At 52.1% G+C, this 21,540-nt stretch overlaps 1 protein-coding gene across 1 annotated transcript in view; it reads left to right on the top strand.

Annotated features, from left to right (window-relative positions):
* Nucleotides 1-8,537, top strand: part of LOC135530900 (protein CLEC16A-like) — a gene marked incomplete at its 3' end in the record, with an annotated part of 94,344 nt that extends 85,807 nt beyond the window's left edge. The window contains 1 exon segment of the mRNA XM_064959070.1: nucleotides 8,409-8,537. Coding sequence (XP_064815142.1) covers nucleotides 8,409-8,537 — 129 coding nt within the window.
* Between the last annotated feature and the right edge of the window lie 13,003 nt (nucleotides 8,538-21,540).

Genomic DNA, 21,540 nt, shown 5'->3' with positions numbered 1-21,540 from the left:
TATGTTTAAGTGGTAGTTGATGGTATTGATAGTTGACCGTCTCGGCCACGTAACAGCCCCTTGGTAATGAAGGTATATCCTTGGACTGCCTTGTGTTTAAGTGGTCGTTGGTGGTATTGATAGTTGACCGTCTCGGTAACAGCCCCTTGGTAATGAAGGACTGCCTTGTGTTTAAGTGGTAGTTGGTGGTATTGATATTTGACCGTCTCGGTAACAGCCCCTTGGTAATGAAGGACTGCCTTGTGTTTAAGTGGTCGTTGGTGGTATTGATATTTGACCGTCTCGGTAACAGCCCCTTGGTAATGAAGGCATATCCTTGTATTTAAGTGGTAGTTGGTGGTATTGATAGTTGACCGTCTCGGCCACGTAACAGCCCCTTGGTACTGAAGGACTGCCTTGTGTTTAAGTGGTAGTTGGTGGTATTGATATTTGACCGTCTCGGTAACAGCCCCTTGGTAATGAAGGACTGCCTTGTATTTAAGTGGTCGTTGGTGGTATTGATATTTGACCGTCTCGGTAACAGCCCCTTGGTACTGAAGGACTGCCTTGTGTTTAAGTGGTAGTTGATGGAATTGATATTTGACCGTCTCGGTAACAGCCCCTTGGTAATGAAGGACTGCCTTGTATTTAAGTGGTAGTTGGTGGTATTGATATTTGACCGTCTCGGTAACAGCCCCTTGGTAATGAAGGTATATCCTTGTATTTAAGTGGTAGTTGGTGGTATTGATAGTTGACCGTCTCGGCCACGTAACAGCCCCTTGGTACTGAAGGACTGCCTTGTATTTAAGTGGTAGTTGGTGGTATTGATATTTGACCGTCTCGGTAACAGCCCCTTGGTAATGAAGGACTGCCTTGTATTTAAGTGGTAGTTGGTGGTATTGATATTTGACCGTCTCGGTAACAGCCCCTTGGTAATGAAGGTATATCCTTGTATTTAAGTGGTAGTTGGTGGTATTGATATTTGACCGTCTCGGTAACAGCCCCTTGGTACTGAAGGTATATCCTTGTATTTAAGTGGTAGTTGGTGGTATTTCTGGGTAATTCTCTAAGAGCTGTGAGTGTTTCTGGGTAATTCTCTAAGAGCTGTGAGTGTTTCTGGGTAATTCTCTAAGAGCTGTGAGTGTTTCTGGGTAAGTCTCTTAAAGAATGATTTATTATTATCTAAATGACTCAAGCTCTGTCAGATTGGTTGTTGATCCGTTGCTAGACAACCATTTCCAGGTCCCGCCGTACATTTACAAGTAGATTTAAGTCAGAACTTTAACTCAGCCAATCAGGAACATTCGCTGTCGTCTTGGTAATCAGCCCCAGTGTCAGTTTGGCCTTGGTGTTTTGGGTTGTTGTGCAGCTGAAAGGTGAATTAATTTCCCAGTGTCTGTTGAATAACAGACTAATCCATGCAAGTTATTATGTGATTTGTTAAAACGTCTTTGGACAACAGCCAGTGAAATTGCAGAGCGCCAAATTCAAAATTCAAAATCACTCATAATAAACATTCAAGTGTTTATTTATTTAACTAGGCAAGTCAGTTAAGAAGAAATTCTTATTTTCAATGGCGGCCTAGGAACAGTGTTCAGGGGCAGGACGACAGATGTTTAACCTTGTCAGCTCGGGGATTTGAACTTGATTTGAACTTCTTGTTAATCCAACCGCTGTGTCAGATTTCAAAAAGGCATTACGGCGAAACCATGGGATTATCTGAGAACAGCACCCAGCAGACAAATCATTACAAACAGTAACCAGCCAAGTAGAAGAGTTACACAAGTCAGAAATAGCGATGAGAATTTATCACTTACCTTTGATGATCTTCATATGGTTGCACTCACAAAACTCCATGTTACACAATAAATGTTTGTTTTGTTCGATAAAGTCCCTCTTCATATCCAAAAACCTCCGTTTTTTTCAGTAATCCATTGGCACAAAGCGCGATCACAGCAGGCTGACGAAAAATCAAATAAAAAGTACCATAAAAGTTCGTAGAAACATGTCAAACGATGTTTATAATCAATCCTCAGATTGTTTTGGTCATAAATAATCGATCATATTTCAACCGGACAAAAGCTTCGTCAATAGAAAAGGAGAAACAAGAAAGGCACGCTCCCAGTCACGCGCTGTACTCATGTCTGGAAATCTCCACTGTCCTCTCATTGAAAGCTCTGTATCTCCCTCAGTTTTCAGAGTAGAAGCCTGAAACAATGCCTAACGACTGGCCACATGTAGAAGAAGCCATAGAGGTCGTGAACTGGGTCCTAAGTCTTTGTATGGTGGATAGGCTTTATATGGAAAAACAGGCATTTCAAAATAATAGCACTTCCTGGATGGATTTTCCTCATGTTTTTGCCTGCCATTTCAGTTCTGTTATTCTCACAGACATTATTTTAACAGTTTTGGAAACTCTAGAGTGCTTTCTATCCAAATCTACCAACTATATGCATATCCTAGCTTCTAGGCCTGAGTAGCAGGCAGGTTACTTTGGGCACCTCAGTCATCCAAACTTCCGAATACTGCCCCCTATCCCAATAAAGTTAAGCAAAGGTTTACTCAGAGTAACACCCTGAACGCGGAGTACCTGATAATGTATTTGATGGATATCCAGAGCAAGCCCCTGATAATGTATTTAATGGGTCTCCAGAGTAAGCCCATCATAATGTATTTAATGTCTCTCCAGAGTAAGCCCCTGATAATGTATTTAATGTATCTCCAGAGTAAGCCCTGATAATGTATTTAATGTCTCTCATTTACATTTACATTTAAGTCATTTAGCAGACGCTCTTATCCAGAGCGACTTACAAATTGGTAAATTCACCTTCTGACATCCAGTGGAACAGCCACTTTACAATAGTGCATCTAAATCATTTAAGGGGGGGGGGAGAAGGATTACTTATCCTATCCTAGGTATTCCTTGAAGAGGTGGGGTTTCAGGTGTCTCCGGAAGGTGGTGATTGACTCCGCTGTCCTGGCGTCGTGAGGGAGTTTGTTCCACCATTGGGGAGCCAGAGCAGCGAACAGTTTTGACTGGGCTGAGCGGGAACTGTACTTCCTCAGTGGTAGGGAGGCGAGCAGGCCAGAGGTGGATGAACGCAGTGCCCTTGTTTGGGTGTAGGGCCTGATCAGAGCCTGGAGGTACTGCGGTGCCGTTCCCCTCACAGCTCCGTAGGCAAGCACCATGGTCTTGTAGCGGATGCGAGCTTCAACTGGAAGCCAGTGGAGAGAGCGGAGGAGCGGGGTGACGTGAGAGAACTTGGGAAGGTTGAACACCAGACGGGCTGCGGCATTCTGGATGAGTTGTAGGGGTTTAATGGCACAGGCAGGGAGCCCAGCCAACAGCGAGTTGCAGTAATCCAGACGGGAGATGACAAGTGCCTGGATTAGGACCTGCGCCGCTTCCTGTGTGAGGCAGGGTCGTACTCTGGGATGTTGTAGAGCATGAACCTACAGGAACGGGCCACCGCCATGATGTTGGTTGAGAACGACAGGGTGTTGTCCAGGATCATGCCAAGGTTCTTAGCGCACTGGGAGGAGGACACAATGGAGTTGTCAACCGTGATGGTGAGATCATGGAACGGGCAGTCCTTCCCCGGGAGGAAGAGCAGCTCCGTCTTGCCGAGGTTCAGCTTGAGGTGGTGATCCGTCATCCACACTGATATGTCTGCCAGACATGCAGAGATGCGATTCGCCACCTGGTCATCAGAAGGGGGAAAGGAGAAGATTAATTGTGTGTCGTCTGCATAGCAATGATAGGAGAGACCATGTGAGGTTATGACAGAGCCAAGTGACTTGGTGTATAGCGAGAATAGGAGAGGGCCTAGAACAGAGCCCTGGGGGACACCAGTGGTGAGAGCGCGTGGCAAGGAGATAGATTCTCGCCACGCCACCTGGTAGGAGCGACCTGTCAGGTAGGACGCAATCCAAGCGTGGGCCGCGCCGGAGATGCCCAACTCGGAGAGGGTGGAGAGGAGGATCTGATGGTTCACAGTATCGAAGGCAGCCGATAGGTCTAGAAGGATGAGAGCAGAGGAGAGAGAGTTAGCTTTAGCAGTGCGGAGCGCCTCCGTGATACAGAGAAGAGCAGTCTCAGTTGAATGACTAGTCTTGAAACCTGACTGATTTGGATCAAGAAGGTCATTCTGAGAGAGATAGCGGGAGAGCTGGCCAAGGACGGCACGTTCAAGAGTTTTGGAGAGAAAAGAAAGAAGGGATACTGGTCTGTAGTTGTTGACATCGGAGGGATCGAGTGTAGGTTTTTTCAGAAGGGGTGCAACTCTCGCTCTCTTGAAGACGGAAGGGACGTAGCCAGCAGTCAGGGATGAGTTGATGAGCGAGGTGAGGTAAGGGAGAAGGTCTCCGGAAATGGTCTGGAGAAGAGAGGAGGGGATAGGGTCAAGCGGGCAGGTTGTTGGGCGGCCGGCCGTCACAAGAAGCGAGATTTCATCTGGAGAGAGAGGGGAGAAAGAGGTCAGAGCACAGGGTAGGGCAGTGTGAGCAGAACCAGCGGTGTCGTTTGACTTAGCAAACGAGGATCGGATGTCGTCGACCTTCTTTTCAAAATGGTTGACGAAGTCATCTGCAGAGAGGGAGGAGGGGGGAGGGGAGGAGGATTCAGGAGGGAGGAGAAGGTGGCAAAGAGCTTCCTAGGGTTAGAGGCAGATGCTTGGAATTTAGAGTGGTAGAAAGTGGCTTTAGCAGCAGAGACAGAGGAGGAAAATGTAGAGAGGAGGGAGTGAAAGGATGCCAGGTCCGCAGGGAGGCGAGTTTTCCTCCATTTCCGCTCGGCTGCCCGGAGCTCTGTTCTGTGAGCTCGCAATGAGTCGTCGAGCCACGGAGCGGGAGGGGAGGACCGAGCCGGCCTGGAGGATAGAGGACATAGAGAGTCAAAGGATGCAGAAAGGGAAGAGAGGAGGGTTGAGGAGGCAGAATCAGGAGATAGGTTGGAGAAGGTATGAGCAGAGGGAAGAGATGATAGGATGGAAGAGGAGAGAGTAGCGGGGGAGAGAGAGCGAAGGTTGGGACGGCGCGATACCATCCGAGTAGGGGCAGTGTGGGAAGTGTTGGATGAGAGCGAGAGGGAAAAGGATACAAGGTAGTGGTCGGAGACTTGGAGGGGAGTTGCAATGAGGTTAGTGGAAGAACAGCATCTAGTAAAGATGAGGTCGAGCGTATTGCCTGCCTTGTGAGTAGGGGGGAAGGTGAGAGGGTGAGGTCAAAAGAGGAGAGGAGTGGAAAGAAGGAGGCAGAGAGGAATGAGTCAAAGGTAGACGTGGGGATGTTAAAGTCGCCCAGGACTGTGAGAGGTGAGCCGTCCTCAGGAAAGGAGCTTATCAAGGCATCAAGCTCATTGATGAACTCTCCGAGGGAACCTGGAGGGCGATAAATGATAAGGATGTTAAGCTTGAAAGGGCTGGTAACTGTGACAGCATGGAATTCAAAGGAGGCGATAGACAGATGGGTAAGGGGAGAAAGAGAGAATGACCACTTGGGAGAGATGAGGATCCCGGTGCCACCACCCCGCTGACCAGAAGCTCTCGGGGTGTGCGAGAACACGTGGGCGGACGAAGAGAGAGCAGTAGGAGTAGCAGTGTTATCTGTGGTGATCCATGTTTCCGTCAGTGCCAAGAAGTCGAGGGACTGGAGGGAGGCATAGGCTGAGATGAACTCTGCCTTGTTGGCCGCAGATCGGCAGTTCCAGAGGCTACCTGAGACCTGGAACTCCACGTGGGTCGTGCGCGCTGGGACCACCAGATTAGGGTGGCCGCGGCCACGCGGTGTGGAGCGTTTGTATGGTCTGTGCAGAGAGGAGAGAACAGGGATAGATAGACACATAGTTGACAGGCTACAGAAGAGGCTACGCTAATGCAAAGGAGATTGGAATGACAAGTGGACTACACGTCTCGAATGTTCAGAAAGTTAAGCTTACGTAGCAAGAATCTTATTGACTAAAATGATTGAAATGATACAGTACTGCTGGAGTAGGCTAGCTGGCAGTGGCTGCGTTGTTGACTTTGTAGGCTAGCTGGCAGTGGCTGCGATGTTGACACTACACTAATCAAGTCGTTCCGTCGAGTGTAATAGTTTCTACAGTGCTGCTATTCGGGGGCTAGCTGGCTAGCTAGCAGTGTTGATTGCGTTACGTTACGTTAAAAGAACGACAATAGCTGGCTAGCTAACCTAGAAAATCGCTCTAGACTACACAATTGTCTTAGATACAAAGACGGCTATGTAGCTAGCTAGCTACGATCAACCAAATCAAACCGTTGTACTGTAATAGTTTCTACAGTGCTGCTATTCGGGGCTAGCTGGCTAGCTAGCAGTGTTGATTGCGTTACGTTACGTTAAAAGAACGACAATAGCTGGCTAGCTAACCTAGAAAATCGCTCTAGACTACACAATTGTCTTAGATACAAAGACGGCTATGTAGCTAGCTAGCTACGATCAAACAAATCAAACCGTTGTACTGTAATGAAGTGAAATGAAAATGTGATACTACCTGTGGAGCGAAGCGGAATGTTGACCGGGTAGTTGAAGTTCTATTCGGTAGAGGTTGGCTAGCTGTTGGCTAGCTAGCTAGCAGCATCTCCTACGTTAAGGACGACAAATAGCTGGCTAGCTAACCTCGGTAAATTAAGATAATCACTCTAAGTCTACACACTCTAGACTACACAATTATCTTGGATACGAAGACAGCAAAGACAACTATGTAGCTAGCTAACACTACACTAATCGAGTCTTTCAGTTGAGTGTAATAGTTTCTTCAGTGCTGGTGGACAGTGGACGTTAGCTAGCTGCTTAGCTAGCTGCTGGGCAGATAGCAGTGTAGACTACGTTAGGACGACGAAATACGATAATTACGCAATTATCTTTGATACAAAGACGGCTATGTAGCTAGCTAAGAAGAAATTGCTAAGATTAGACAAATCAAACCGTTGTACTATAATGAAATGTAATGAAAATGTAATGAAAAGTTATACTACCTGCGGACCGAAGTGTAGATGCGACCGCTCGCTCCAACCCGGAACCGGAAGCTCTCCACAGTAAGCCCCTGATAATGTATTTAAAGTCTCTCCAGAATAAGCCCCTGATAATGTATTTAATGTCTCTCCAGATTAAGCCCCTGATAATGTATTTAATGTGTCTCCAGAGTAAGCCCGTGATAATGTATTTAATGTGTCTCTCCAGAGTAAGCCCCAGTAAGCCCCTGATAATGTATTAATGTGTCTCTCCAGAGTAAGCCCCTGATAATGTATTTGTCTCTCCAGAGTAAGCCCCTGATAATGTATTTAATGTGTCTCTCCAGAGTAAGCCCCTGATAATGTATTTAATGTGTCTCTCCAGAGTAAGCCCCTGTAAGCCCCTGATAATGTATTTAATGTCTCTCCAGAGTAAGCCCCTGATAATGTATTTAATGTCTCTCCAGAGTAAGCCCCTGATAATGTATTTAATGTCTCTCCAGAGTAAGCCCCTGATAATGTATGTAATGTCTCTCCAGAGTAAGCCCCTGATAATGTATTTAATGGGTCTCCAGAGTAAGCCCTGATAATGTATTTAATGTCTCTCCACAGTAAGCCCCTGATAATGTATTTAATGTCTCTCCAGATTAAGCCCCTGATAATGTATTTAATGTGTCTCCAGAGTAAGCCCGTGATAATGTATTTAATGTGTCTCTCCAGAGTAAGCCCCAGTAAGCCCCTGATAATGTATTAATGTGTCTCTCCAGAGTAAGCCCCTGATAATGTATTTGTCTCTCCAGAGTAAGTCCCTGATAATGTATTTAATGTGTCTCTCCAGAGTAAGCCCCTGATAATGTATTTAATGTGTCTCTCCAGAGTAAGCCCCAGTAAGCCCCTGATAATGTATTTAATGTCTCTCCAGAGTAAGCCCCTGATAATGTATTTAATGTGTGTCTCCAGAGTAAGCCCCTGATAATGTATTTAATGTGGCTCCAGAGTAAGCCCCTGATAATGTATTTAATGTCTCTCCAGAGTAAGCCCCTGATAATGTATTTAATGTCTCTCCAGAGTAAGCCCCTTATAATGTATTTAATGTCTCTCCAGAGTAAGCCCCTGATAATGTATTTAATGTCTCTCCAGAGTAAGCCCCTGATAATGTATTTAATGTCTCCCCAGAGTAAGCCCCCGATAATGTATTTAATGTCTCTCCAGAGTAAGCCCCTGATAATGTATTTAATGTCTCTCCAGAGTAAGCCCCTGATAATGTATTTAATGTCTCTCCAGAGTAAGCCCCCGATAATGTATTTAATGTCTCTCCAGAGTAAGCCCCTGATAATGTATTTAATGTCTCTCCAGAGTAAGCCCCTGATAATGTATTTAATGTGTCTCCAGAGTAAGCCACTGATAATGTATTTAATGTCTCTCCAGAGTAAGCCCCTGATAATGTATTTAATGTCTCTCCAGAGTAAGCCCCTGAACGTGGAGTACCTGATGATGGACGCGTCCGTTCTACTTCCCCCTACTGGTACTCCTCTGACTGGAATAGACTTCGTTAAGAGACTGCCCTGTGGAGGAGTAGAGAAGACCAGACGGGTAACACACACACACATACACACACACACACACACACACACACACTGAGACACACACACACTGAGATACACACTGAGACACACACACACACACACACACACTGAGACACACACACTGTTCTGTACCACCTACTGACCTGGGGAGGGATGTTCTGTACCACCTACTGACCTGGGGAGGGATGTTCTGTACCTACTGACCTGGGGAGGGATGTTCTGTACCACCTACTGACCTGGGGAGGGATGTTCTGTACCACCTACTGACCTGGGGAGGGATGTTCTGTACCTACTGACCTGGGGAGGGATGTTCTGTACCACCTACTGACCTGGGGAGGGATGTTCTGTACCTACTGACCTGGGGAGGGATGTTCTGTACCTACTGACCCGGGGAGGATGTTCTGTACCACCTACTGACCTGGGGAGGGATGTTCTGTACCACCCTACTGACCTGGGGAGGGATGTTCTGTACCACCTACTGACCTGGGGAGGGATGTTCTGTACCTACTGACCTGGGGAGGGATGTTCTGTATCACCTACTGACCTGGGGAGGGATGTTCTGTACCACCTACTGACCTGGGGAGGGATGTTCTGTACCTACTGACCTGGGGAGGGATGTTCTGTACCTACTGACCTGGGGAGGGATGTTCTGTACCACCTACTGACCTGGGGAGGGATGTTCTGTACCACCTACTGACCTGGGGAGGGATGTTCTGTACCTACTGACCTGGGGAGGGATGTTCTGTACCACCTACTGACCTGGGGAGGGATGTTCTGTACCACCTACTGACCTGGGGAGGGATGTTCTGTACCACCTACTGACCTGGGGAGGGATGTTCTGTACCTACTGACCTGGGGAGGGATGTTCTGTACCTACTGACCTGGGGAGGGATGTTCTGTACCTACTGACCTGGGGAGGGATGTTCTGTACCTACTGACCTGGGGAGGGATGTTCTGTACCTACTGACCTGGGGAGGGATGTTCTGTACCTACTGACCTGGGGAGGGATGTTCTGTACCACCTACTGACCTGGGGAGGGATGTTCTGTACCACCTACTGACCTGGGGAGGGATGTTCTGTACCACCTACTGACCTGGGGAGGATGTTCTGTACCTACTGACCTGGGGAGGGATGTTCTGTACCACCTACTGACCTGGGGAGGGATGTTCTGTACCACCTACTGACCTGGGGAGGGATGTTCTATACCTACTGACCTGGGGAGGGATGTTCTGTACCACCTACTGACCTGGGGAGGGATGTTCTGTACCTACTGACCTGGGGAGGGATGTTCTGTACCACCTACTGACCTGGGGAGGGATGTTCTGTACCTACTGACCTGGGGAGGGATGTTCTGTACCACCTACTGACCTGGGGAGGGATGTTCTGTACCTACTGACCTGGGGAGGGATGTTCTGTACCTACTGACCTGGGGAGGGATGTTCTGTACCACCTACTGACCTGGGGAGGGATGTTCTGTACCTACTGACCTGGGGAGGGATGTTCTGTACCTACTGACCTGGGGAGGGATGTTCTGTACCTACTGACCTGGGGAGGGATGTTCTGTACCTACTGACCTGGGGAGGGATGTTCTGTACCACCTACTGACCTGGGGGAGGGATGTGGGGAGGGATGTTCTGTACCTACTGACCTGGGGAGGGATGTTCTGTACCACCTACTGACCTGGGGAGGGATGTTCTGTACCTGGGGAGGGATGTTCTGACCTGGGGAGGGATGTTCTGTACCACCTACTGACCTGGGGAGGGATGTTCTGTACCTACTGACCTGGGGAGGGATGTTCTGTACCACCTACTGACCTGGGGAGGGATGTTCTGTACCTACTGACCTGGGGAGGGATGTTCTGTACCACCTACTGACCTGGGGAGGGATGTTCTGTACCACCTACTGACCTGGGGAGGGATGTTCTGTACCACCTACTGACCTGGGGAGGGATGTTACTGACCTGGGGAGGGATGTTCCACCTACTGACCTGGGGAGGGATGTTCTGTACCTACTGACCTGGGGAGGGATGTTCTGTACCACCTACTGACCTGGGGAGGGATGTTCTGTACCACCTACTGACCTGGGGAGGGATGTTCTGTACCTACTGACCTGGGGAGGGATGTTCTGTACCTACTGACCTGGGGAGGGATGTTCTGTACCACCTACTGACCTGGGGAGGGATGTTCTGGACCTGGGGAGGGATGTTCTGTACCTACTGACCTGGGGAGGGATGTTCTGTACCACCTACTGACCTGGGGAGGGATGTTCTGTACCTACTGACCTGGGGAGGGATGTTCTGTACCACCTACTGACCTGGGGAGGGATGTTCTGTACCACCTACTGACCTGGGGAGGGATGTTCTGTACCTACTGACCTGGGGAGGGATGTTCTGTACCTACTGACCTGGGGAGGGATGTTCTGTACCTACTGACCTGGGGAGGGATGTTCTGTACCTACTGACCTGGGGAGGGATGTTCTGTACCACCTACTGACCTGGGGAGGATGTTCTGTACCACCTACTGACCTGGGGAGGGATGTTCTGTACCTACTGACCTGGGGACTGACCTGGGGAGGGATGTTCTGTACCACCTACTGACCTGGGGAGGGATGTTCTGTACCACCTACTGACCTGGGGAGGGATGTTCTGTACCTACTGACCTGGGGAGGGATGTTCTGTACCACCTACTGACCTGGGGAGGGATGTTCTGTACCACCTACTGACCTGGGGAGGGATGTTCTGTACCTACTGACCTGGGGAGGGATGTTCTGTACCACCTACTGACCTGGGGAGGGATGTTCTGCCACCTACCTGGGGAGGGATGTTCTGTACCTACTGACCTGGGAGGGATGTTCTGTACCACCTACTGACCTGGGGAGGGATGTTCTGTACCACCTACTGACCTGGGGAGGATGTTCTGTACCACCTACTGACCTGGGGAGGGATGTTCTGTACCTACTGACCTGGGGAGGGATGTTCTGTACCACCCTGGGACTGACCTGGGGGAGGGATGTTCTGTACCACCTACTGACCTGGGGAGGGATGTTCTGTACCTACTGACCTGGGGAGGGATGTTCTGTACCACCTACTGACCTGGGGAGGGATGTTCTGTACCACCTACTGACCTGGGGAGGATGTTCTGACCTGGGGGAGGATGTTCTGTACCTACTGACCTGGGGAGGGATGTTCTGTACCACCTACTGACCTGGGGAGGGATGTTCTGTACCACCCTGGGGAGGGATGTTCTGACCTACTGACCTGGGGAGGATGTTCTGTACCACCTACTGACCTGGGGAGGGATGTTCTGTACCACCTACTGACCTGGGGAGGGATGTTCTGTACCACCTACTGACCTGGGGAGGGATGTTCTGTACCTACTGACCTGGGGAGGGATGTTCTGTACCCTACTGACCTGGGGAGGGATGTTCTGTACCACCCTACTGACCTGGGGAGGGATGTTCTGTACCACCTACTGACCTGGGGAGGGATGTTCTGTACCTACTGACCTGGGGAGGGATGTTCTGTACCACCTACTGACCTGGGGAGGGATGTTCTGTACCACCTACTGACCTGGGGAGGGATGTTCTGTACCACCTACTGACCTGGGGAGGATGTTCTGTACCACCTACTGACCTGGGGAGGGATGTTCTGACCTGGGGGAGGGATGTTCTGTACACCTACTGACCTGGGGAGGGATGTTCTGTACCTACTGACCTGGGGAGGGATGTTCTGTACCAGCTACTGACCTGGGGAGGATGTTCTGTACCTACTGACCTGGGGAGGGATGTTCTGTACCTACTGACCTGGGGAGGGATGTTCTGTACCTACTGACCTGGGGAGGGATGTTCTGTACCTACTGACCTGGGGAGGGATGTTCTGTACCTACTGACCTGGGGAGGGATGTTCTGTACCTACTGACCTGGGGAGGATGTTCTGGGATGTTCTGTACCACCTACTGACCTGGGGAGGGATGTTCTGTACCTACTGACCTGGGGAGGGATGTTCTGTACCTACTGACCTGGGGAGGGATGTTCTGTACCTACTGACCTGGGGAGGGATGTTCTGTACCTACTGACCTGGGGAGGGATGTTCTGTACCACCTACTGACCTACTGTACCTGGGGGAGGGATGTTCTGTACCTACTGACCTGGGGAGGGATGTTCTGTACCTACTGACCTGGGGAGGGATGGGGAGGGATGTCTGTACCACCTACTGACCTGGGGAGGGATGTTCTGTACCTACTGACCTGGGGAGGGATGTTCTGTACCTACTGACCTGGGGAGGGATGTTCTGTACTGACCTGGGGACTGACCTACTGACCTGGGGAGGGATGTTCTGTACCACCTACTGACCTGGGGAGGGATGTTCTGTACCACCTACTGACCTGGGGAGGGATGTTCTGTACCTACTGACCTGGGGAGGATGTTCTGTACCTGACCTGGGAGGGATGTTCTGTACCTACTGACCTGGGGAGGGATGTTCTGTACCTACTGACCTGGGGAGGGATGTTCTGTACCACCTACTGACCTGGGGAGGGATGTTCTGTACCTACTGACCTGGGGAGGGATGTTCTGTACCACCTACTGACCTGGGGAGGGATGTTCTGTACCACCTACTGACCTGGGGAGGATGTTCTGTACCACCTACTGACCTGGGGAGGGATGTTCTGTACCACCTACTGACCTGGGGAGGGATGTTCTGTACCACCTACTGACCTGGGGAGGGATGTTCTGTACCTACTGACCTGGGGAGGGATGTTCTGTACCACTGACCTGGGGACTGACCTGACCTGGGGAGGGATGTTCTGTACCTACTGACCTGGGGAGGGATGTTCTGTACCACCTACTGACCTGGGGAGGGATGTTCTGTACCTACTGACCTGGGGAGGGATGTTCTGTACCTACTGACCTGGGGAGGGATGTTCTGTACCTACTGACCTGGGGAGGGATGTTCTGTACCTACTGACCTGGGGAGGGATGTTCTGTACCACCTACTGACCTGGGGAGGGATGTTCTGTACCACCTACTGACCTGGGGAGGGATGTTCTGTACCTACTGACCTGGGGAGGGATGTTCTGTACCTACTGACCTGGGGAGGGATGTTCTGTACCTACTGACCTGGGGAGGGATGTTCTGTACCACCTACTGACCTGGGGAGGGATGTTCTGTACCACCTACTGACCTGGGGAGGATGTTCTGTACCTACTGACCTGGGGAGGGATGTTCTGTACCACCTACTGACCTGGGGAGGGATGTTCTGTACCACCTACTGACCTGGGGAGGGATGTTCTGTACCACCTACTGACCTGGGGAGGGATGTTCTGTACCACCTACTGACCTGGGGAGGGATGTTCTGTACCTACTGACCTGGGGAGGGATGTTCTGTACCTACTGACCTGGGGAGGGATGTTCTGTATGACCTGGGGAGGGATGTTCTGTACCACCTACTGACCTGGGGAGGGATGTTCTGTACCTACACCTGGGGAGGGATGTTCTGTACTGACCTGGGGAGGGATGTTCTGTACCTACTGACCTGGGGAGGGATGTTCTGTACCACCTACTGACCTGGGGAGGGATGTTCTGTACCACCTACTGACCTGGGGAGGGATGTTCTGTACCTACTGACCTGGGGAGGGATGTTCTGTACCTACTGACCTGGGGAGGGATGTTCTGTACCTACTGACCTGGGGAGGGATGTTCTGTACCTACTGACCTGGGGAGGGATGTTCTGTACCACCTACTGACCTGGGGAGGGATGTTCTGTACCTGGGACCTGGGGAGGATGTTCTGTACCTGACCTGGGAGGGATCTGTACCTACTGACCTGGGGAGGGATGTTCTGTACCTACTGACCTGGGGAGGGATGTTCTGTACCTACTGACCTGGGGAGGGATGTTCTGTACCTACTGACCTGGGGAGGGATGTTCTGTACCACCTACTGACCTGGGGAGGGATGTTCTGTACCTACTGACCTGGGGAGGGATGTTCTGTACCTACTGACCTGGGGAGGATGTTCTGTACCTACTGACCTGGGGAGGGATGTTCTGTACCTACTGACCTGGGGAGGGATGTTCTGTACCACCTACTGACCTGGGGAGGGATGTTCTGACCTGGGGAGGGATGTTCCACCTACTGACCTGGGGAGGGATGTTCTGTACCTACTGACCTGGGGAGGGATGTTCTGTACCACCTACTGACCTGGGGAGGGATGTTCTGTACCACCTACTGACCTGGGGAGGGATGTTCTGTACCACCTACTGACCTGGGGAGGATGTTCTGTACCTACTGACCTGGGGAGGGATGTTCTGTACCACCTGGGGGAGGGATGTTCTGACCTGGGGAGGGATGTTCTGTACCACCTACTGACCTGGGGAGGGATGTTCTGTACCACCTACTGACCTGGGGAGGGATGTTCTGTACCTACTGACCTGGGGAGGGATGTTCTGTACCTACCCTGACTGTACCTGGGGAGGGATGTTCTGTACCACCTACTGACCTGGGGAGGGATGTTCTGTACCCTGGGGAGGGATGTTCTGTACCTACTGACCTGGGGAGGGATGTTCTGTACCTACTGACCTGGGGAGGGATGTTCTGTACCACTACTGACCTGGGAGGGATGTTCTGTACCTACTGACCTGGGGAGGGATGTTCTGTACCTACCTGGGGAGGGATGTTCCTGACCTGGGAGGGATGTTCTGTACCACCTACTGACCTGGGGAGGGATGTTCTGTACCACCTACTGACCTGGGGAGGGATGTTCTGTACCTACTGACCTGGGGAGGGATGTTCTGTACCACCTACTGACCTGGGAGGGATGTTCTGTACACCACTGGGGAGGGATGTTCTGTACCTACTGACCTGGGGAGGGATGTTCTGTACCACCTACTGACCTGGGGAGGGATGTTCTGTACCTACTGACCTGGGGAGGGATGTTCTGTACCTACTGACCTGGGGAGGGATGTTCTGTACCACCCTACTGACCTGGGGGGAGGGATGTTCTGTACCACCTACTGACCTGGGGAGGGATGTTCTGTACCTACTGACCTGGGGAGGGATGTTCTGTACCTACTGACCTGGGGAGGGATGTTCTGTACCACCTACTGACCTGGGGAGGGATGTTCTGTACCACCTACTGACCTGGGGAGGGATGTTCTGTACCTACTGACCTGGGGAGGGATGTTCTGTACCTACCCTGGGGAGGATGTTCTGACCTGGGGGGGAGGGATGTTCTGTACCACCTACTGACCTGGGGAGGGATGTTCTGTACCACCTACTGACCTGGGGAGGGATGTTCTGTACCACCTACTGACCTACTGGGGAGGGATGTTCTGTACCTACTGACCTGGGGAGGGATGTTCTGTACCTACTGACCTGGGGAGGGATGTTCTGTACCACCTACTGACCTGGGGAGGGATGTTCTGTACCTACTGACCTGGGGAGGGATGTTCTGTACCTACTGACCTGGGGAGGGATGTTCTGTACCACCTACTGACCTGGGGAGGGATGTTCTGTACCTACCTGACCTGGGGAGGATGTTCTGTACCTACTGACCTGGGGAGGGATGTTCTGTACCACCTACTGACCTGGGGAGGGATGTTCTGTACCTACTGACCTGGGGAGGGATGTTCTGTACCACCTACTGACCTGGGGAGGGTTCTGTATGTGGGGAGGATGTTCTGTACCTACTGACCTGGGGAGGGATGTTCTGTACCACCTACTGACCTGGGGAGGGATGTTCTGTACCTACTGACCTGGGGAGGGATGTTCTGTACCACCTACTGACCTGGGGAGGGATGTTCTGTATACTGACCTGGGGAGGATGTTCTGTACCTACTGACCTGGGGAGGGTTCTGTACCTACTGACCTGGGGAGGGATGTTCTGTACCTACTGACCTGGGAGGGATGTTCTGTACCACCTACTGACCTGGGGAGGATGTTCTGTACCTACTGACCTGGGGAGGGATGTTCTGTGTACCCTGGGGACTGTACCTACTGACCTGGGGAGGGATGTTCTGTACCTACTGACCTGGGGAGGGATGTTCTGTACCTACTGACCTGGGGAGGGATGTTCTGTACCTACTGACCTGGGGAGGGATGTTCTGTACCACCTACTGACCTGGGGAGGGATGTTCTGTACCTACTGACCTGGGGAGGGATGTTCTGTACCTACTGACCTGGGGGGGGATGTTCTGTACCACCTACTGACCTGGGGAGGGATGTTCTGTACCTACTGACCTGGGGAGGGATGTTCTGTACCACCTACTGACCTGGGGAGGGATGTTCTGTACCACCTACTGACCTGGGGAGGGATGTTCTGACTGACCTGGGGAGGGATGTTCTGTACCTACTGACCTGGGGAGGATGTTCTGTACCACCTACTGACCTGGGGAGGGATGTTCTGTACCTACTGACCTGGGGAGGATGTTCTGTACCACCTACTGACCTGGGGGAGGGATGTTCTGTACCACCTACTGACCTGGGGAGGATGTTCTGTACCTACTGACCTGGGGAGGGATGTTCTGTACCTACTGACCTGGGGAGGGATGTTCTGTACCACCTACTGACCTGGGGAGGGATGTTCTGTACCTACTGACCTGGGGAGGGATGTTCTGTACCTACTGACCTGGGGAGGGATGTCTGTACCTACTGACCTGGGGAGGGATGTTCTGTACCTACTGACCTGGGGAGGATGTTCTGTACCTGACCTGGGAGGGATGTTCTGTACCTACTGACCTGGGGAGGGATGTTCTGTACCACCTACTGACCTGGGGAGGGATGTTCTGTACCACCTACTGACCTGGGGAGGGATGTTCTGTACCTACTGACCTGGGGAGGATGTTCTGTACCACCTACTGACCTGGGGAGGGATGTTCTGTACCACCTACTGACCTGGGGAGGGATGTTCTGTACCACTGACCTGGGGAGGGATGTTCTGTACCTACTGACCTGGGGAGGGATGTTCTGTACCACCTACTGACCTGGGGAGGGTTCTGTACCTACTGACCTGGGGAGGGATGTTCTGTACCTACTGACCTGGGGACTGTACCTACTGACCTGGGGAGGGATGTTCTGTACCACCTACTGACCTGGGGAGGGATGTTCTGTACCACCTACTGACCTGGGGAGGGATGTTCTGTACCTACTGACCTGGGGAGGGTTCTGTATGTGGGGAGGATCTGTACCTACTGACCTGGGGAGGGATGTTCTGTACCTACTGACCTGGGGAGGGATGTTCTGTACCACCCTGGGGACTGACCTGGGGAGGGGGATGTTCTGTACCACCTACTGACCTGGGGAGGGATGTTCTGTACCTACTGACCTGGGGAGGGATGTTCTGTACCTACTGACCTGGGGAGGGATGTTCTGTACCACCTACTGACCTGGGAGGGATGTTCTGTACCACCTACTGACCTGGGGAGGGATGTTCTGTACCACTGACCTGGGGAGGGATGTTCTGTACCTACTGACCTGGGGAGGGATGTTCTGTACCTACTGACCTGGGGAGGGATGTTCTGACCTGGGGACTGTACTACTGACCTGGGGAGGGATGTTCTGTACCACCTACTGACCTGGGGAGGATGTTCTGTACCACCTACTGACCTGGGGAGGGATGTTCTGTACCACCTACTGACCTGGGGAGGATGTTCTGTACCTACTGACCTGGGGAGGGATTTCTGTACCTACTGACCTGGGGAGGGATGTTCTGTACCTACTGACCTGGGGAGGGATGTTCTGTACCACCTACTGACCTGGGGAGGGATGTTCTGTACCACCTACTGACCTGGGGAGGGATGTTCTGTACCTACTGACCTGGGGAGGGATGTTCTGTACCTACTGAGCTGGGGAGGGATGTTCTGACCCTGGGGAGGGATGTTCTGTACCTACTGACCTGGGGAGGGATGTTCTGTACCACCTACTGACCTGGGGAGGGATGTTCTGTACCTACTGACCTGGGGAGGGATGTTCTGTACCTACTGACCTGGGGAGGGATGTTCTGTACCTACTGACCTGGGGAGGGATGTTCTGTACCTGGGGAGGGATGTTCTGACCTACTGACCTGGGGAGGGATGTTCTGTACCTACTGACCTGGGGAGGGATGTTCTGTACCTACTGACCTGGGGACTGACCATCTACTGGGGAGGGATGTTCTGTACCTACTGACCTGGGGAGGGATGTTCTGTACCACCTACTGACCTGGGGAGGGATGTTCTGTACCACCTACTGACCTGGGGAGGGATGTTCTGTACCACCTACTGACCTGGGGAGGGATGTTCTGTACCACCTACTGACCTGGGGAGGATGTTCTGTACCACCTACTGACCTGGGGAGGGATGTTCTGACCCTACTGACCTGGGGACCTACTGACCTGGGGAGGGATGTTCTGTACCTACTGACCTGGGGAGGGATGTTCTGTACCACCTACTGACCTGGGGGATGGACCTGTGTTCTGTACCTACTGACCTGGGGAGGGATGTTCTGTACCTACTGACCTGGGGAGGGATGTTCTGTACCACCTACTGACCTGGGGAGGATGTTCTGACCTGGGGAGGGATGTTCTATGACCTTGTTCTGTACCACCTACTGACCTGGGGAGGGATGTTCTGTACCACCTACTGACCTGGGGAGGGATGTTCTGTACCACCTACTGACCTGGGGAGGGATGTTCTGTACCTACTGACCTGGGAGGGATGTTCTGTACCTACTGACCTGGGGAGGGATGTTCTGTACCTACTGACCTGGGGAGGGATGTTCTGTACCACCTACTGACCTGGGGAGGGATGTTCTGTACCACCTACTGACCTGGGGAGGGATGTTCTGTACCACCTACTGACCTGGGGAGGGATGTTCTGTACCTACTGACCTGGGGAGGGATGTTCTGTACCACCTACTGACCTGGGGAGGGATGTTCTGTACCTACTGACCTGGGGAGGGATGTTCTGTACCACCTACTGACCTGGGGAGGGATGTTCTGTACCACCTACTGACCTGGGGAGGATGTTCTGTACCACCTACTGGGGAGGGATGTTCTGTACCCACTGACCTGGGGAGGGATGTTCTGTACCACCTACTGACCTGGGGAGGGATGTTCTGTACCACCTACTGACCTGGGGAGGGATGTTCTGTACCTACTGACCTGGGGAGGGATGTTCTGTACCTACTGACCTGGGGAGGGATGTTCTGTACCTACTGACCTGGGGAGGGATGTTCTGTACCTACTGACCTGGGGAGGGATGTTCTGTACCTACTGACCTGGGGAGGATGTTCTGTACCACCTACTGACCTGGGGAGGGATGTTCTGTACCTACTGACCTGGGGAGGGATGACCTTCTGTTCTGTACCTACTGACCTGGGGAGGGATGTTCTGACCTACCCACCTACTGACCTGGGGAGGATGTTCTGTACCTACTGACCTGGGGAGGGATGTTCTGTACCACCTACTGACCTGGGGAGGGATGTTCTGTACCACCTACTGACCTGGGGAGGGATGTTTCTGTACCTACTGACCTGGGGAGGGATGTTCTGTACCACCTACTGACCTGGGGAGGATGTTCTGTACCACCTACTGACCTGGGGAGGGATGTTCTGTACCACCTACTGACCTGGGGAGGGATGTTCTGTACCACCTACTGACCTGGGGAGGGATGTTCTGTACCACCTACTGACCTGGGGAGGGATGTTCTGTACCACCTACTGACCTGGGGAGGGATGTTCTGTACCACCTACTGACCTGGGGAGGGATGTTCTGTACCACCTACTGACCTGACCTGGGAGGATGTTCTGTACCACCTACTGACCTGGGGAGGGATGGTACCACCTACTGACCTGGGGAGGATGTTCTGACCTGGGGACCTACTGACCTGGGACTGACCTGGGGAGGGATGTTCTGTACCACCTACTGACCTGGGGAGGGATGTTCTGTACCACCTACTGACCTGGGGAGGGATGTTCTGTACCTACTGACCTGGGGAGGGATGTTCTGTACCACCCTACTGACCTGGGGAGGGGATGTTCTGTACCTACTGACCTGGGGAGGGATGTTCTGTACCACCTACTGACCTGGGGAGGGATGTTCTGTACCTACTGACCTGGGGAGGGATGTTCTGTACCACCTACTGACCTGGGGAGGGATGTTCTGTACCACCTACTGACCTGGGGAGGGATGTTCTGTACCTACTGACCTGGGGAGGGATGTTCATGTTGTTCTGTACCACCTACTGACCTGGGGAGGGATGTTCTGTACCACCTACTGACCTGGGGAGGGATGTTCTGTACCTACTGACCTGGGGAGGGATGTTCTGTACCTACTGACCTGGGGAGGGTTCTGTACCTACTGACCTGGGGAGGGATGTTCTGTACCTACTGACCTGGGGAGGGATGTTCTGTACCTACTGACCTGGGGAGGGATGTTCTGTACCACCTACTGACCTGGGGAGGATGTTCTGTGGGACCTACTGACCTGGGGAGGATGTTCTGTACCTACTGACCTGGGGGAGGGATGTTCTGTACCACCTACTGACCTGGGGAGGATGTTCTGTACCACCTACTGACCTGGGGAGGGATGTTCTGTACCTACCCTACTGACCTGGGGAGGGATGTTCTGTACCACCTACTGACCTGGGGAGGATGTTCTGTACCACTGACCTGGGGAGGATGTTCTGACCTGACCTGGGAGGATGTTCTGTACCACCTACTGACCTGGGGAGGGATGTTCTGTACCTACTGACCTGGGGAGGGATGTTCTGTACCACCTACTGACCTGGGGAGGGATGTTCTGTACCACCTACTGACCTGGGGAGGGATGTTCTGTACCACCTACTGACCTGGGGAGGGATGTTCTGTACTGACAGGGATGTTCTGTACCTACTGACCTGGGGAGGGATGTTCTGTACCTACTGACCTGGGGAGGGATGTTCTGTACCTACTGACCTGGGGGGATGTTCTGATGACCTGGGGAGGGATGTTCTGTACCTACTGACCTGGGGAGGATGTTCTGACCTACTGACCTGGGGAGGG

Source organism: Oncorhynchus masou, unplaced genomic scaffold (genome assembly GCF_036934945.1).
Source record: "Oncorhynchus masou masou isolate Uvic2021 unplaced genomic scaffold, UVic_Omas_1.1 unplaced_scaffold_1454, whole genome shotgun sequence".
NCBI lineage: Eukaryota > Metazoa > Chordata > Actinopteri > Salmoniformes > Salmonidae > Oncorhynchus > Oncorhynchus masou.
The sequence above is the reverse complement of the archived record's forward strand: the minus strand, read 5'-3'. Positions and strand labels throughout refer to the sequence as shown.